Here is an 18,967-nt window from a genome sequence, read left to right on the forward strand (position 1 = left end):
GAGAGGAAAAGGGATTTGCCTTGAATGCATGGATCCTTTGTGTGTGGCAGCTCACATCACTATTCATCTGCACAAGATAATTGTGCTACCGGCAGCTCCAAACAAAATTACCTGCTCCAGCTTCTAAAGACACTTTCTAAAACCATATTACCACCATTTACTGTCAATCCTCTCCTATTTATCTGTGCCCTGCTTATTTATAGAAGGATGCAGTTCAAGATATTTATAGTGTGCCTCTTGTAAGTGATGTATAGAGGCCCAAGCAGCCACCAGCAGCAATACAGCATGAAAGCTCCATGAGAGTGTTCTAATCAAAACATGGCTGAAACAGTCAAGGACATTACAAGGACTCCGCTGTGAAGCATTATAAACCCTGGCAATGCTCAAGTGCTGATACAAGCGCAGGAATGACAAGGCATTGTTGCAAAGTGCTTGTAGAAATAACTACACTTTGTTAAACAATAGTGCCAATACGGCTAATGTGAAATAAAAAAAAAAAAAAAAAAAAAAAAGGTCAAACAGTTTATTTTTGAAAAAAATAAATAAAAAAAAAAACTCTTTGCATTGATTTCCTGGGAAGCTTTACTGATGTCTCCCAAACTGTGCTTTGTATTTCACTGAAATGACTTTGGTAATTCATAAACACTAATACTACTGGGCATGTTTATTTACATCATTACTCCATTAGATTGCCCATAACGAATTTTAAGTGGATCTATACTCTCCATGTATAAACAGCAAGAGAAGCTTTATAAGAGAAATACATAGGCTGCCATTGCTGATCTCTCCTTTTGAAAACCAGCTTGCAGTGGGCAGGTGACCGCACTGTATTTATTTCTAAGCCTAGTACACATAATGAGATTATCGGACGAATGAGCGTCCGTTTTTTCTTGCATACTAGTCTCCATATTGAAAAAGGATTAGGTTACTAAAGTACGAAAATTCTCGTACGACAGAATAAAAATTTGTAAGCGATGTAATGTATTTGTGTTGTATTTTTATCCAGAAAATGTACTTTATTAAACAAAAGTCATACAATCACAAGAAAAATGTTCGTGTTTGTCCCTTCGGAAAATTTCAGACGAAAGCTGTGTACTAAAGATCAGATTATCGTATGATCGTTTCAAAAGCAGTGTTCTTAGTACCATTTTCTGATCATCTGTATGGGCCTTAAGTTGCCTCCACCTATAACTGAAATATGACTTGACTGGGATGACATTTTATTTGAGAATGTTTTAGGACATTTCACTTACCCTGAGCAAATCATCTATTCTGCCTTCTTTTTTCTCCAGATCCTGATTTTTATTACTTTCTAATGCAGCAAGTTTCATCATTGTTAGATCCGTCTAAAAGAAACACAAATACAGTTACAAAAAAATATATATATATATATATATATATATATACACATACACACACGTAATAATGTGTGTGTAGAATATATATATATATATATATATATATATATATATATATATATTATATATATTAGAAGGTGATTTGGTGAATAATAAAAAAAAATGCATTACACCTAAATACTCACTTGTATTAGTTTATATGATAATTGTTTTGTGGGCGTTAGAAGATGGTCCACAAATGCTAATGCAGTAGGAGAAGGACTATTCTGTCGAACCTAAAGAAAAGGCAAAGTCAGTTTGATTAATTTTCTAGACCTGACATTTTTAGCATGTTGAACAGTTACAAAACATACCAATAAAAATAACACTAAACTTCAGGGTAATGTCTAAATACAGTTATATCCCATAGAAGCCTGCTCTCCAAACAATACACTAAAGTGATGATGCTTTAAAAGCTAAGTTCGCATTATATGCGGGTGTGGAACTACATGTAATTGCATGGTTTTCTGCACCAAAAAATGCACTGTTCTTAGCAGATGCGCATGGGGAGCTATTAATTCTGAATGGCATCCCAATACATAAGAAACCAAAGCACCTTTTCCCCATGCTGGGAACTACATAGCAATATGCAGTTGTAGGAAAAGGTGCATAGACCTTTCCCCTGTGTTTTCCATAGGTACAGCAGCCAGTCTAATGAATGGGCTGCTGTACTCACATACATGCAAGAGAAGCCGAAATAGTGTGAACCTAGCCTTAACCATTACAGGCAGTCCCCGAGTTATGAATGACTCTTACGAACTGACCTCAATGCCGGCCGCTTGTGCTCCACGCTGGTCCTGGATACCTAAGAGCAGCTATCTTGCAGCCCCGGACACATTCCACACTGCAGTACTACATGTACTGCATGACCAGAAGAAAACCAGATAACATGCCCAGAAGCTCTCGGAACATCCCACATCCTTACACAGGCTGAAATTACACTTAATCCACTGTTGCAACTTACACACAAATTCCACAAAGCTACATTCCCCATTGTATTCATAACGTGAGGACCGCCTGTATTTAAAAAGCAGAAGAGTATAAAAAAAAGTGGCAAAAATGCAAAAAGGTATAGTAGTATCACCGTTCTGGCTAAAGGGAGCCGTTTAGATGTGTGAACCATAAATCTGATAGAACAGAATTACATATCTGTTGCCAGGTAAAATTAATCTGGTTTTCACCTGCACATTTAGCAATTTGTTTTTATCAAAGTGACCAGAGGCGACATATCTTTGGCACTTCCAATACAAGTGCTGCTTTCAGGAATTGAGCTATGTATACTGTAAATAATGTGCAGTATCTCCTAAAGTGATGTAAAATCACATTAGAAGATCACGTCTATTGGTGACGGATTGCACTATAACCATGGATAAGCTTTACAAGTCTACATACAGATTAAATCCCAGCCTGAACCAAGCCTTGAAGTGCCAGGTCACCAGTAGGCTCTGGAATTTGGCTCTCATGCACGTTCCTGTAAACAAGTAGCTGCTCTCTGGCTGGCCGTGTTGAACACCATTTTGGGTCTACAATTGAACAATTAACTGGAACTAACTGCGTGACAAGTTACCTGCTGATATAGTGGTATAAACTAAAGCTTTTCATCAGTTTATACTGCAAGAGACAAACAATGACTGTTATCTCTTGCTAGTCATTCTGTGCTACTGAATTAATTTTACTGGAAAAGTCAAAATCTGAATATATGATAAAATGCCAATGTACCATAGGTGTGCGCATGACGTTTTCAATGAATTTCCATCATATACTTAAATCTGGACAGGAAATATTTTGTATTCACAAGTGATATGTGCATTTTGGTGATCTGTGTGCATTTCTTCCAGATCTGTGCAGTAACCCTGTGTGAAACTTTACCTCTATATAGGCCTTTCCTGTAATAAAGACCAGTCACTACTGCACTCTCTTTGTACAGGATGACCAGTCTTGTCCCCACCTCCTTCTGTAGTTTTCTCCAGGCAGCCTGTAGTGGGAGCTCCTCCCACAGCTCTGCTCTCTGCATAGGCTATGTACAGCACAGGTAATATTTGGGGTTGTCATTTTTAGTGCACACAAAGCGGATTTATATACTTTGAGGTTATGGAGGAAAATATTTTAAGGGTACGTTTACCTTTCTGATCATGTTAGACCCATATTTAGGGTGCAACATGTAACATGATTAGCAACACACACTGACAGCCAGCCAGGGTTCTTCAACTTCTTCAGGGCTCCCTGAAGAAGTCAGTAATGTAATATGTAGGGCTGAGTGCTGAGACCTGTCAACTTGCAGTTTGCAAAGTAGAGAGGGAGAGTGGTAGCAGTACCAGCTGGTGGTCTTCAAACTATGGATACTGAGCAGTACAGCAATGAGCAGTGTGACCTCCTCTTTGGGTTATTCAATGACTTTTCAAAATGTAATTGTGAATGCATTACAATTAAGTTTTTATGGTTACATTTACTAAAACAGAGAACATTTTGGATATTTATCGGTCAGAGGCTGTCTCAGCCTTAAAGAGAACTATGCGCAGTAGACCTTTCATGATTTAAAGTGTTTGTTACCCAACATTTCATATTCCTAATATGGGTCTGCTGTAGCATGTACTTGTATGAAAAAGTATCTTATCCTCTTTGTATTGTATTTATGTTTTTTTAATATCTATATACAAATGATTTGCCTTTAATGTCCATTTTAAACTGATTGGGTTGTTTTACAAGGTGATCGTTTACAATCACTTTTAAAGGTCCAACATTTGAGGTGAGCATCAGTGTAGGTTGCATGCACAGATTTGTCCTTTCACAAGAACCTACAGAGCTGAACATTGTGGAGAAGGTTTTTGGTTTCACATGAACTTATGGACAATTTACTCATGAGCACTGTTATACATTTTTGATTTATTTTGTTGCTTTGTAGCATGGTGCCCCTCCGTTTCTACATGTATACCAGGTTTATTATTTTATTAATAATAATAATAATAATAATAAAAAAAAAAAAAATACCCTTTACAACCACTTTTAGGCCCCTTTCACACTTGCAAAGCCGCATGACAAGTCATATCCTATGATTTCCAATGAGTGCCATTCATATCTGTGCAACTTTAAAGTAGTCCCTGCACTACTTTGTTCTGACTTTGATGGGACTTGAGGTCCACAGACCTCAAGTTTACACAGGCATTGCTTCAAGTTGTGTCAAAATCACTGCAAAAATCGCGCAACTTTCTGGATGCACAAGCGTAAAAGGGGCCTTAAGTTCACAGATATGCATGGTTTACTTTAGGACTGACCATTAAATGTAAAACAAACTTGACTGCTTTTTTATATAACACATCACAAACTACAATTTGATTACACTTTGTATTTGTAGCTGCAACACTGTTCACATTAATGTGGCAGAAGGGACTCAAAATCTTATAACCTCATGTATGAGGCAATATCATTTGTTATTTGAAATAAAGCACTGAGCCAGGACTCACAGAAGATGAAGGGGTGGAATGTGAGTGAGAGTTCTGTGGAGACCGTATTGAAGGAGGTAGACCTCTTACAGGACTGGAGCCATTCCCACCTTGGTACTGAAAAGACAAAAGACAGAAAAGTTATTATACAAAGCAGACAGTGAAGGAATTGAGGGGAAATCGCCACAACAGGTATACAGAAAATAAAAACCAGACAGAGGTTCTAGCTTTCCTTTGCTCTAAAAAGCAAAAAAAAGTTTTGGCTGGAGCTAATCTTCAAATTAAGTTACAATGTGTGTTTTAAGATGAAGTACACTCATTCTTCATGTCCCCCTCATCTGTAACATTACAATTCACTGCAAGTAATACATATTGGAAAATAATGGCTGAAGAGGTTTCATAATGCACCAATTTCAATCTATTAAAAACAAATTCTACTAAATAATAAACTTTTTTTTTCTAAAGCCATTTTAATTTTAGGGGGGGGGGGTAGGAAAGTGTTGAAATCCTTGCCATCTGCGGGGTGGGAGATGAGCGATCAGGGGTGTTTGATTACTCAGTTCTCGCTGCAGAGCTGGCGGGGGAAAGATGCAGCATAAGATCTATGCTGCATCCACCTAGGCGATTATTCACTTTTTCACAAAATCCATACTTTTTTAAGCTGACCCATTCACTTGTAGATTTTGTGTGTTAATATTTTTACAAAAAATCTCATCAGCACATTAGATAATGCCATCAGACTTCATGAATGTAAAAGTACTCCAAACTAGTTTGCTTTGAACATTTATTTTGGAATGAATGGAATTTTTCAAATGAAGACCACAGTCACTTAAAAAAAAAAAAAAAATTAAATTCAAGACAATTTTCCACCCTGCTTCTCCGATTTCATCACTATAGTTAAAAAGGGATCATCAATTTAATACCATGAACGATTAGAAATTCCAAAATCAACATTTTTTTTTTCTAAATTTCTACTCATGTGTGCCCAGCTTACACCTGGGTGTACCCAACCCCTTTTGGGTGTCCCAGCATATCCTGCATTCTCCATATTATGTTTGCAAATGTATATAAGAAAAACTGAAATATCACATTGGCATAAGTATTTAGACCCTTTAGATCAGGTGACTCCCATTTCCTTTAATCATTGCTGAGATGTTTTTAAGGCTGGGTTCACACTATACTACACAACAGTAGTACGACTTTCATCCTACTTTGCTCTGCGATAACTTTTCAGATAGTTTTGATTTGTCAAAGGACAAGTTGTACTAACACACAATGGGAGGGGCTACAGCAGGGGGCAGGAAATAACACAATGTCAAATGCCAAAGTCGGATGGTTAGGACAAGTATCCGACTTTGATCCTTCTTTAATGATAGTCATTGGGCTGAAGTAGAATCAAAGTCGTACCAAAGTAGTACAGGGAGCATTTTCAAAGTCAGACCAACTTGTATCGGACCAGTTAAGACGGCTCCCATAGGGAAACATTGATTTTCACACGTCATACGACATGAGCTCCCAATGTCGGAGCGTTTGTCATACCAGTGTGAACCTGGCCTAAACCTTGATTGAAGTCCACCTGCGGCAAATGAAATTGATTGGACATGATTTGGAAAGGCACACAACTCAGATAGGATTATTGTAAGGCACAGATCTGTGGAAGGCTAGAAAAAATGTTTGCTGTACTGAAGATTCCCAAGAGCACAGTGGCTTCCATAATATCTCAACTGGAAGAAGTTTGGCACAACTAGGACTCGTCCAAAAGTTAGTCGCCCAGCCAAACTGACCAATTGGGGGAGAAGAGGCTTAGTAAGATAAGTGACCAAGAAACCAATGGTCACTCTGAGCTCCAGAAATCCTGTGTGGAGATGGGACAGAGTTCCAGAAGGACAACCATCACTGGAGCCCTCCACCGATCTGGGCTTTATAGCAAAGTGGCTTGAAGGAAGCCTCCCCTCAGTGCAAAACATATGAAAGTCATATGAAAGTCCGATTGGCATTTGCAAAAAAGCATCTGAAGGGCTCTCAGACTAAGAGGAACAAGATTCTCTTGTCTGATGAAACCAAGATTGAACTGTTTGGCCTCCATTCTAAATGTAACATCTGGAGGAAACCAGGCACTGCTCATCACCTGCCGAATACCATCCAGTAAGTGAAGCATGGTGGTGGCAACATCATGCAATAGGGGTGTTTTTTTTAGCAGTAGGGCCTGGGAGACTGGTGAGGGTTAAGAGAAAGCTGCATGGAGCAAAGTATAGAGATAACCTCAAAGAAAACCTGCTCCACAGCACAGAGGACCTCAGACTGACCTGAAGGTTCACCTTCCGACGAGGATACTAAGCACACAGCCATGGCAACGCAGGAGGGGCTTAGGGACAACTCAATGTCTTAGAGTGGCCCAGTCAGAGTCCTGACTTGACCCTTATTGAACATCTCAGGAGAGACCTAAAAATGGCTTTCAACTGACAGGCCCCATTTAATCTGACTGAGGAATTGCCAAGAGGACAGAAAATCCCCCAATCCAGGTCTGCAAAGCTTATCGCGTCATACCCAAAAAGACTTGAGGATGTGTGGCAAGCCACGCTGTCGGCTTGCCACGCTGGGAAAATCCTACAATCTTTCACTAGGCTGCTCTCCACATGTATGGACACATACAGCTGTTAAGTCGGCTGAATATATTTCTACCACTGCAGCTGCTTTGTCCATTGGGGACATTTACAGACTATATTGATTGATTGGTGGGATATGTTGAGACATATATTGAGAACATCCATTTAGCCTTTTCCGGCAGGTTGGGGTGGACCATTTGTGTGACTCCTGTTGGGGTTCATTGGCGTTCAGGGCCATAGGAATACCAGCTTGTCTCGGTCTCAAATCATCACGTTACGTGGAATATCAGACAGATTCAAATTTTATTGTGGGCTCTGCATAAGGTCTAGAAAAAATCCTTGAAGGGCAGGATCTGCCTGAAACAATCGTCGGGTTGGACGTGTGCTTGAGCCATTTTATGTATCATATTGTGCTGTTTGTGATGATGCATTTTTCTAAATGCTTTATATGCATATTTAAAGATAATTTTGTATTTAATAAAATATTGTAATAAGGGTAAATAAGGAAGGAAGGGAAGGTGCCAATAAAAAGGGAACCCCTGTGTGCATCTCTACAAACAACATCAGCATAGAACTACATGCTCTGTCAAAGCATCTTGCAGTTATCAAAGAGACCAAACCAGCAAAAAAAAACACGAGAAAAAAGGGAGTAGTTCGTGGAAAGGGAAGAAAGAGTAAAAAAAAAATGAAGGGAAGGAGGGGCAGCCAGTGGTGCCTTAAGTTGTAGATAAAAATAGTATCCATGGATCCCATGTCGCATCAAATTTCTTAGTAGATTTGTGAAGGATACAGGCAAGTCCATCATTAACCATGATCCAGTTAAGTTTATTCTTCACATAGTCAAGGGGAACCATTGACTGCTTCCAATATTTACCAATAGTTATTCTAACTGCCAAGAACATATATGTAATTAGGGGCGTACATTTTTTGGGGACCTCATCAGAATTTTTTTTAAAAAGCGCTGGTTTCGGGGATCTATGTATAATAACCGGTTCCCATCTGGCTCACGTACATTTACTGCTACACGAAAACCCCACCAACGTAGAAGTGTTTTATAGTTTGCATTATGCAATTAGCGTTGTATTCGATATTTTGCATAAAGCACGGGAAATATCTTGCCAGTCAGATAATTCAAAAGTGGTATTCAAATCCTGTTACCATTGTATCAGGTAAGGGAGCTTGGCAATCGGGTCTGTAAGGTTAGCATATAACAGATAGCTGTCCCCATAAGAGGCCCTTCGTTTCACAAGATAATTCCTAACTTGTAAGTGTAAGGGGTCCATCTAAAAAGTCAAGTTTAGATTTGAGAATAATGGTCAAATTCCCAAAAGGTTGGCATATAGTGACCCCAGACAGTGTGCTATCAAAATATATATGATTTATTGGACATAAGACATTCATTGAAAAAAGACAGTCAATTCAAAACCTCCAAACACAGCAAATAACAACGTTGTTATTGAATCATTTAAAATGTAACACATGCAGAGCCAAGCAGCACAAACTCATATGAGCGGGTGAATATATCCTCTATCCACAGTGTGGCTAAAAAGATCAACAGGGAGATCAATAACGATCCCTCAGAAGGGGAGGTGGGGGTTCATCAGATAACAGCACACATGGGCAGCCCTTATTATAAAATAAATAAGCTGATCCGTTATTTCTTTTTAATAAATTCAGACATTTCTAAAATTCTGTTTTCGCTTTGTCATTATAGGGTCCTGAGTGTAGATTAATAAGGGAAAAAATAGGATTTTTATAACAGCTTACCTGTAAAATCCTTTTCTTGGAGTACATCATGGGACACAGAGCCACATTAATTACTGTATGGGTTATATAGGCACCTTTAGGTGATGGAAGTTTAGCTCCCTATATACCCCTTCCCTTACTGGGAGTACCTCAATTTTGTAGCAAAGCAATACACGTGTAAATCAGAAAGAGGGGGGGACCTCTGTGTCCCATGATGTACTCCAAGAAAAGGATTTTACAGGTAAGCGGTTATAAAAATCCTATTTTCTTTATCGTACATCACGGGACACAGAGCCATGGTAATTACTGTATGGGATGTCCCAGAGCAATGCTAACTGAGGGGAGGGAGAGACAAACAAAAATATGGTGCAATCAGACCTGAGGACCTATACTGCTGCCTGCAGCACACTGCGCCCAAAGGTGATATCCTCATGCCTTCTTACATCCACTTGATAGAATCTGGTGAATGTATCTACTGAAGAACAAAGTTGCGGCCTTGCAGATGTGAGCCATGAAGGAAGGTGATGCACTGCCCACGAAGCACTAACAGCCCTGATGGAGTGCGCTTTGATTTGAAAAGGTGTAACTTTCCTCTTTAAACCATAAGCTTGAATAGTTACTTGCCAAATCCACTTAGCAATAGTAGATTTCGATGCTGCCTGTCCTTTTTTAGGACTTTCAGGCAACACAAACATAACATTTGTTTCCCGATTCCGAGCAGTCGCTCCAAATAGGGTTTGACCACTCTTGCTACATCCAGAGAACGTAGTAACTTTTCTTCCGTAGAACAGGGTTCTGGAAAAAATTAAGGCAGAACAATATCCGGTTTAGATGAAAACCTGAAACCACCTTTGGCAGAAAGCTAGGATGAGGACGCAATACTACTCTATCCTTATGAATAATTAAATATGGCTCTTTACAAGAAAGAGAGGCCAATTCTGATACCCTTCTTGCCAAAGATATGGCTACAAGAAAAACTAGCTTCCTTGTCAAAAGGACCAAGGAAATATGTTATCGGCTCAAAAGGCTGTTTCTGTAATGCCGACAGAACTAAATTCAAGTCCCAAGGGTTCAGGGGTGACCTAAATGGTGAATTAAGCTGCGTTAGCCCCTGTATGAAGCTACAGACCAAAGAATGCAAAGCAATTGGTCATTGAAAAAACACAGATAAGGTCGAGACCTGGCCTTTAATAGTATTCCAGGCCAGCTTCAGCTCCATTTGTAGAAAGGCAAGGATTCTACCCCTGAGATACTTTCTGGGATGCCAACCCCTGGATTCACACCAGGAATTATATGCCATTCAGACTCTATAATAAATGACTCTGGAAGCTGGCTTCCTTGCATAAATCAAGGTAGATATCACTGAACCTGAAAGCCCATGATCTTTCAGAATGTGGGTTTCAATAGCCAAAAAGCCATGGGGCCCCTACCACCATCTCTACTATTTCTGCATACCAAGATCTTCTGGACCATGCTGGGGCCACAAGAACCACCAACTTCTTTTCCTGCTTGATACTGCAAAGCCATTGTGGTAGCAGCAGAATAGGAATGGAATGCATAAAATCAGTGAGAACTGATCCCATGGGGTCACCAACGCATCTGTTCCGAATGCGAGTGGATCCCTTGTTATTGACACAAAGTTGTCGACTTTGTTGTTGAACTGGGACATAAACAGATCTACGTCCGGGATCCCCCATCTTTGGCATATAGCCAGGAAGATGTTGGGGTGAAGGGACCATTCCCCCGGGAACAAAAGCTGGCGGTTTAAGTAGTCCACCTGCCAGTTCTCAACTCCTGGAATGAAGATTTGCGATATGCACGGTACATGCTTTTCTGCCCAGGTTAGGATATGGTTTATCTATCCCTGTGCTGCATGACTTCTGGTGCCCCTTTGGCAACTGATACAAGCCACTGCTGTGGCATTGTTGGATTGGAACCTGACAGGACAATTCTGCAACCTGAATGTTCAGGCCTTTAGGGCTAGGTACGCTGCACGAATCTCTAGAATGTTGATGGGCCAGGTCCTTTCGGTTCTGGACCATTTCCCTTGGACAGTAGTCTCCTCCAGGACTGCTCCCCAACCTGAAAGGCAGGCATCTGTTGTTACCACCTTCCAAGTAACTGGTAAGAAGGATTTCCCCTTGCGCAGATTCTCAGGTATCAACCACCAACTGAGGCTCTGGCGCATTATTGGTGACTAACGCATTGAAAAATCTAGTGCCTGGACCTTCTTGTTCCAGGCAGACAGGATACTGTTTTGCAGCAGTCTCGAATGAAACTGAGCATAGGGAACAGCTTCGAATGAAGCCATCATCTTTCCCAACACCTCATGCAAATAGAAGGACCCCTCTTCGCTCGGACCACCTGAACCAGCTCCTTTATGGCGCTGATCTTTGACTGGGGTAAAAACACCCTCTTCTGGGTTGTATCTATAACCAGACCCAAGTACTCTAGTCTTCGTACTGGCTTTAAAGAAGATTTCTCTAGGTTGAGGACCCAACCTAGGTATTCCAGGTAGTTGACTTTGGTGACCATGCTTTGGTCTAAGCAGGCTACCGACCGGTCTATCAAGAGCAGGTCTAGGTAAGCTATAATCATTATACCTTGGGCCCTTAATCTGGCCAGAGGAGGGGCCAGGTCCTTTGTAAACACTCGAGGTGCAGAGATACAAACTGAAAATGAAGATTTTATACTTCGAAACGCAGATATTTCTGATCAGTGGGGAAAATAGGTACATGCAGGTATGCATCCTTGATGTCGATTGATGCCAGAAGTTCTCCATGTAGGATGAAGACTACTGATCGGTTCAATTCCATGCGGAAAAAATTTAATTTTCAGGAACCGATTTAAACCCCTGAGATCTAGAATGGGTCTGACATCTCCATTTGGTTTTGGCACTGTGAAAAGGTTTAAATAAAACACCAACCCCTGCTCTTCCATGGAGACCTCCACGATCACTTTCTGCAACAAAATCCAGTCTAACACTTGAAGGAGAGACCTCTTTTTCTCTGGATCTTTGGGAACATTTGACCCAAGGAAATGGGAATTCTCTGAAATCTAGTTTTTAACCTAGAGCCATTGTGGAGACCACCCATCTGTCTTGAAAATCCTCCTGCCAGACCCTTGAGAACTGCAGAAGTCTCCTCCCCACTCGAGCGAGTGGGGATGCCCCTTCATAAAGAGACTTTCTTGTAGGTTTCCTCCCCCAGGACTTCTTTTGTCCCTGGGGTTGACTATGAGGTTTACCTCTTGAACCTGATGGTGGAGGCCGTCCAGATTGCCTGGAGGCCGATGCCCCTTGCACTGGAGAAAGAATGAGGGACGTTTACTCCTTTTCTTAACTGGAAAAGGGTACTTTTCCCACTTGATATCTTTTGGATATATTTGTCCAAATCATTTCCAAACAGCCTTTCACTGCGGAAAGGAAAGCCAGCCAGGAGCTTTTTGCACAGCGCTTTGACTGACCAATTTTTCAACCCTAAGATTCTACGCATATGCACCAACCCAAGCATAAGGCGAGGGGTCTGCAGAATAGAATTTCTGATTGCGTCAATTGCAAAACACAAAGCCCCTGGCAGCTCGGCTAAATCCTGGGCCTACTTTTCAGAGAAAAACCTTTAGCACCTGTTTCAAGTGGTCTCTCAAAAAAATAAGCTTTTCCAGCAATAAATGGACAGGAAAGGCACGCAAAGCTTGTGGAGGCTTTAGTGAACCCAAACAATAAGTGTGCCTTTCAACCGACTCAGTTAAGGGTCATTTAAATGTGGAACGGACCATCTCAGAAAGATTGTGCCAGCAATTTCTCAGCCTGTAAAGCTGAAGAAAGTCCTTCCTCACTTGATTCCTCGGAAGAGGAGTCATCAGTCTCTTCACGGTCCCCTGAGAGAGAATCATCTTCCCTCTCCCACTGTTTCTCTGTTTGAGGGTCCTGGGTGGTAGAAGGGGACCTAATGAGTTTTCATCCACTCTGTGAAGATGCGATTAAAGCCGCTAATCTTTACTCCAATCCAATCATGGCTGAGTAGAAAACCTCCTCAGTAATATATACAGGGCTGAGATGCTGGAAGCAATTGCCACACCTGACAACCCGATGGCTCGCTCTGACCAGCCTCCCTAGGTCTTTCAGGGGGGGATGGTATTGCAGAGGGGGGGGGGGTTCTCAGAGCCTGAGGGAGACCCCTTTGAGCCCCTGCTTTTTGGTGTTTGTACCTCCCCTTCTGTCCATAGTGCCAAGCACAAATGTAGACGTAAAACCAGAAAATGCACCCACTGCTGAGAAAATAGTCCAGTAACTGCCGCTGCTATCAAGGCTCAGTCTGATGCTTAAGTAAACATACCCTGGGAATGCCTGTGTCACCAACACTCACATGCAGCCCGTCTGCTCTGTGTCCCTCCTTCAGCTATATGCACCTGAAAAAAGTGCACTTTATAGCTTTACACAGCCCGTGTTGTGGACTCTGCATTACGTCGACGTGGCGCTAAGCCACGCCCCCTTCTGATCCCCCACCACGTCGCCCCCCTAATCTTTTTCAAAAGAGACTGTTTTCCCCGCGAGAGTGGGGCATGTGGGGGGGGGGGGGGGTGTGCTGGGGTAGAGGAGAGCTGCTGGACAGAGAACCGCTGTAATGGCGGCGGCAGCGGCGCGACATACCGCCGACTAACCCATGCTCTTTCTGTCTCCTGGAATGAAGCTGTCCAGGTGGGGGGACATTCCAAAGAGAAAACCCCACTGCCCACATCTTACCTGGGGGCTTGGGCTGGAGGAAGCGTGCAGCTTGTAACACGGCGAGACTGACAAGCATGGAATCAGGTACGTGCTCTTGACAGCCCCCAGTGGTGACTTTAGGTATGACAACATTTACTTAAAGGAGAAAACCCACAAGAATTAGAAAAATTCCTTAGGAATCTCCCTTACTTTATCCAGCTGCAGGGTTCTGTGGTAAACCAGACAGACCCAATCTTCACCACACACAGTGGGCTCCGTTACTTCAGGAACTGGGAGCCCCTTTTTAATTGGAGGTTCCACACTCCTGGACCTCTAAAGCACCCTGCCAGGAAAATATGCCTGAAAAAAACAAACACTGGATACCAGGGGTTCAGCTCTATAAAGAGAAGCATTATAGGTAAAACCTTGTTTCTTACACCATGAGGCCTGGGTACCATTCAAATTGGCCTGAAAAGACACTTTGAATGGATCCGGTTGCATGATTTGCCACCAGCGGAGCCCAGCACAGCACATCTTTACTTGTGACTAGGGATGAGCTAAGGCGTGTTTGCATGGTCCACGTGCAGAGCCTGCAAGGAAGTCAGCGCAGTGCTATGCTAATCACAGGCAGTGAGATATTTCCCAATCTCTGCAGCCGCGTATCAGGGCAATGTCTCACTGCCTGTGATTGGCGTGCTGGGCCGACTTCCTGGCGGGCTCTGCACGTGGACCATGCGAACACTGAGCTCATCCTTACTAGTGACCAACACCTAAGACACTGGCGAAAAAACAAAGTACTCCCAGTGGGGGGGTTATATAGAGAGCTAAACTTCCTGTTTAGGGTGTGGCAGTGTCCATCCCCTAAAAGGTGCCTATATAACCCATACAGTAATTACTGTGGCTCTGTGTCCCGTGATGTACGATAAAGAAAAATTTATTTAAACAACTGTAGTATCAGGCTGCAACATAAAATGTAAAAAAAAGTAAACGGGGTCAGAAAATTTTATGAATACGCTGTAAATAATTACACAGATCTCACCAACAGAGTCCTTTAGAAATAACCAAAATTGGCAGTTGATTTCATTTTCTAGCATCTCCCAATAACGGATAATAATTCTAGGTGCACTGACCATTCAAATAATGTTTTGCCTATCCATTAATACAAATTTTCCAGAATGGAAAGACACATGCATTACTGTGCATCCATAAAAGCATATAGTAAACCACCTCCTGCAATCATAATAGTCGGGACCCACCAGAGTCCAAGATTCAAGATCTCCAATATCAAGATTCAATTAAACAGGAAATACTAGAGCAATGTACTGAGACAGACAAGCAGGTCAGTTGTTTACACACAGGTATTCCACCTGAACAATAAAAGTACTCTAGTTTTCTTCTGCATCCATTTCTATACATTACGAGTTCTTCCTCTACACTGGAATGCACCAGTGTTATTGCAAATGGTACCATGGAAAATGTGCTATTACAGATAAAGCACAGAATGATCACATTTTAGCCTGTATAGTAAATTAATAATAAGGTAGCGGTGGAATGAAAAACGGCAAATTACAGCCTTCCTTGCTGTCATCATAGGCACACTCTTAAATTATCTTATACCTGCCAAGAACTCTAATGAGAGATTAGGAATATGCCAAGTTCCTTCCTGTCAAAACAAGTTTGAATCAAACCTCAAAAAATAAAAAATCTTCCACATATCATTCAATTTTACAATTACAACCATCTCTGGCAAGAAAAATGATGGAGTATTTAAAGTGGAGCTCTGGTCAAAACTGCTCATGGTATACATCAAGTCATGACTCCCATTAGACCCAAGACATTTCAAATGCTGAAAGGGGAGGTTTCCCTCCCTATAGTCACCTACTGTTTAGAATGATACCTTCAACTTCCACATGCGCTGCAAGAGTGTTGAACTAATCAATATTGCCACTGATAAGCTAGAGACTTGCACCAACCAGGGCACCTGGTCGCAGAACAGAGCAGAAGGGGAGTGAAAGGAAGGCACACAAATGCATCTTTGGAGGTTTACAATAAAATAATTCCCTAGTTTCTAACTCTTCCCAACTCTATACAAAAGCAAAAAGAAGAGAAGAAGATCTAAATTAGATGGAGTTTCACTTTATACCCAAATGCAACACCTGCTCTACCAATGCTCTGTGGCAAGGGAAGTCAATAAAATTAAAAGGATAAGTTTACCAGTCATGGAGCGTTCATTCTTTAATCCCTTGGAGCTGGTGCCTGACAGCCCTTTAAGGGGTTTAGAATACCTGGAGGCGGGACGGGGCTTATGGTCACATGATCAGAAAGCTCCTGATAGCAAGCAGCGATTGGGAGCTTTCCATTAGCCGCCAGAAACTGTTCCGGGAGTGCGCAGGGCTCAGTCAATGTATAGCCAGCTTTAGAAGCAAGTAAGAGGAGAGAGGAGATCTTATCCCATCATTCAAACTTACATCAAAGTAGTCACTAATCTTGTGTCCTCTGCCTCCAATGTTCTTTCCTAGAAAGAAAAAAGGAACAAAGTGAATAATAAAATTCCTAAAAATAATGAACTAGTCTAAAATGTAGTAAAAACTGGAAACTGAAAATATTTAACTGAAAACAGAATTTTTTTCATTTTGGAAGCAAGCTGGTGGTATTCTAGCATGACAGGAACTTCGATTTCTAAGGCTTTTCTGGCCTATAGGTCAGTGACTTACTAGGCAATGACATTAGATGAGAGCCCTGAAGCCTACATTTTTAAAATCAAGTCAGCAATGACAGCTCTCAAATTTGAGTGCTCATGGTCTCTCTTTATAAATTGGCGGGCAGACAGCAGTAGTATTCTAGGAGGCATGTTAGCACAACTATGGTTAGGAACTATCCCAGTATAGGAGGACAAAACCCAAATTTGAACTTTTACGAAGGCCAGCTAGACACAATAAAAACTGTACTGAGAGAAGTAGGTGACCTGCCATTGATTACCTAATTATGAAAAGGACACAGGTAACACCATCCACCTGCCCACCTTGTGGTCTATAAACTAATCCTACTTTTGATTACTACTGGCATTGACAAATTACATCTTTAGGGGTTGGGGTCTATGAATAGGAATACTGCAATTGTTCTCCCTGAGATAATGTGCAATGGATGAAAAATTGGACAAAAGAGCAGCCCTAGAACTCCTACTATAGGTGCTAAAACATACACTACTGAGTATAGGTCAGCATCTACCTGAGGGGAAAAAGGATTATTAAAACACTAGCACTCGGACTACTAGAATCCGAGACTGTTCACATTAGATTAACATACTCACAAGAGACAATCGTTTCCCAGTATATTTTCCTATAAATAGCAGAATTTTTGCATTATAATGTACACAAACATGTCTACATATATTGCATACACCAATGCATTTTATACGTTTTTCTCCAAAGTGATCCGAGATCCTTTTTTATTTAGAACTGAAATGTGGGGTAAGTGCATATTCAGGGACATTGTTTGGATTACATTACTTTTAGCACCCCCACAGCTCCCTTATTGGTGGCAGACCCCTAAATCCCACAATGTTTGTATATGGGACAAACGTGAGCGATTCCCCTTCTCATCTTTCAATGCAACTGATCTTTGGCGGGCCTGGAGCAACATACCAGACAGGTGGATAGCCCACTAACAAATGCCCACTATCAATATGCAAGTACTTTTTGTTTTACATTACAATATCATAAGTGTGCTTTGGGGACAAAACACTATATAATAGGTTAGCAATCAAGATGAAAACATGCTGGCAAGTAAACAATCCATGCAGGGAAACGCACACTAGCATCCTTAAAGTGGAACTTCACTCTCTCAGTCAACATTGACTATTTTTAATCCTTATGCTGCTAGTATTAGTAAATTTCTTTAGTTACTTCCTGGTTTCCATGCCTAGGCAAATTATGTCATCCATCCCAGGAGTCTTCAGGAGGGAAGGAGGGGCTCTCTCAGCCAAGCACTCCCTCCTTACTGCATGTCAGAGCTAAGGGCAGATGGATTCCAGGAAGTATATGCTGCATGAATCATCCTTACTTAAAGTGGTTGTAAACCCTTACAAACCACTTTGACCTACAGGTAAACCTAGATTAAGGCTTACCTGTAGATCCAAGAAATATCTCCTAAACCTATACGGTTTAGGAGATATTTACCTAAAGACAACCACCGCTGTCTACGGCGCATGTGCCATAGACAGCGGCACGCAGGCGCACTGTGTAAGCCGCAGATCGCGGCGATATGCGCATGCGGGGAGTGACGTCATCGCTGCTCTGGCGAATCACAGCGCCGGAGCAGCGAGACCCATGGAGACCCACCAAGAAGATGGACGCTCGGAAATACAGGGGACAGCGGTGACTTTGCTGGCTCCTGTGTCAGGTAAGTGACACATAATGGACTACTATGCGATGCATAATAGTCCATTATGCTTTACCTTTGCAGGGTTTACTTCCTCTTTAAGTAGGCCATGGGCAGAAATGCTAGGGGTGGGGCGTGGTTTTCAAAGTGATTTCTCAGTAAAAATAAAGCATGGAGACATGGATAGGTTAGTGAGTTTTCTATGAATATTAAAAAACAAAATTAAAATAGTGTTTTTGATTTGTGGTGCTCAGATGCAGCGTAGGACTGCTTTAAATCTATCTCTCTCTATAATATATAGATATAGATAGAGAGAGATTATATATATATTATTTTATATAAAGTATACACATTCTCCTGCAGCTTGTGATAAAATAAAGATTACAGCCACTATATTTTCTTTTTGCTGACCAGAGAATCAAAAGGTCGGAAATGCCAGCATGTATAGGATGATTAGACAGAATGTCAACTACATGTCAGAAGCAGATGCACTGCAAGATGCTGCATTAAATAATGAGTAGAGCATTGTTAAATAAATTGGAAGGAGATCTATTTTAAAAGCAGATAGTGTCTATCTGACAAACTGGTGACTTGGAAATTCCGGTCAGAAATTACACTTTTGGCACAGGTCCTACTGGATCCAGTGTAAATTAGTGGATCACTTTTGACTGCAGAGAGGAAATATGGAATACC

General features: G+C 41.4%; 1 protein-coding gene across 5 annotated transcripts in view; it reads right to left on the reverse strand.

Moving 5' to 3' along the window:
* The window catches only part of TLK1 (tousled like kinase 1), a 378,243-nt gene that overhangs the window by 49,052 nt on the left and 310,224 nt on the right, over nt 1–18,967 (reverse strand). For all 5 annotated transcript variants that reach the window (XM_077447985.1, XM_077447984.1, XM_077447982.1 and 2 more), the window contains 4 exons: nt 16,363–16,409; nt 4,859–4,954; nt 1,544–1,633; nt 1,254–1,346 (listed from right to left, as the gene is read on the reverse strand). In XM_077447985.1, coding sequence (XP_077304111.1) covers nt 1,254–1,346; nt 1,544–1,633; nt 4,859–4,954; nt 16,363–16,409 — 326 coding nt within the window. The remainder of the gene's footprint in view (nt 1–1,253; nt 1,347–1,543; nt 1,634–4,858; nt 4,955–16,362; nt 16,410–18,967) is intronic.

The sequence above is a fragment of the Lithobates pipiens genome, unplaced genomic scaffold, assembly GCF_037356315.1.
Source record: "Lithobates pipiens isolate NorthernLeopardFrog02 unplaced genomic scaffold, aLitPip1_a1.2 Scaffold_22, whole genome shotgun sequence".
In the NCBI taxonomy this organism is placed as follows: Eukaryota; Metazoa; Chordata; class Amphibia; order Anura; family Ranidae; genus Lithobates; species Lithobates pipiens.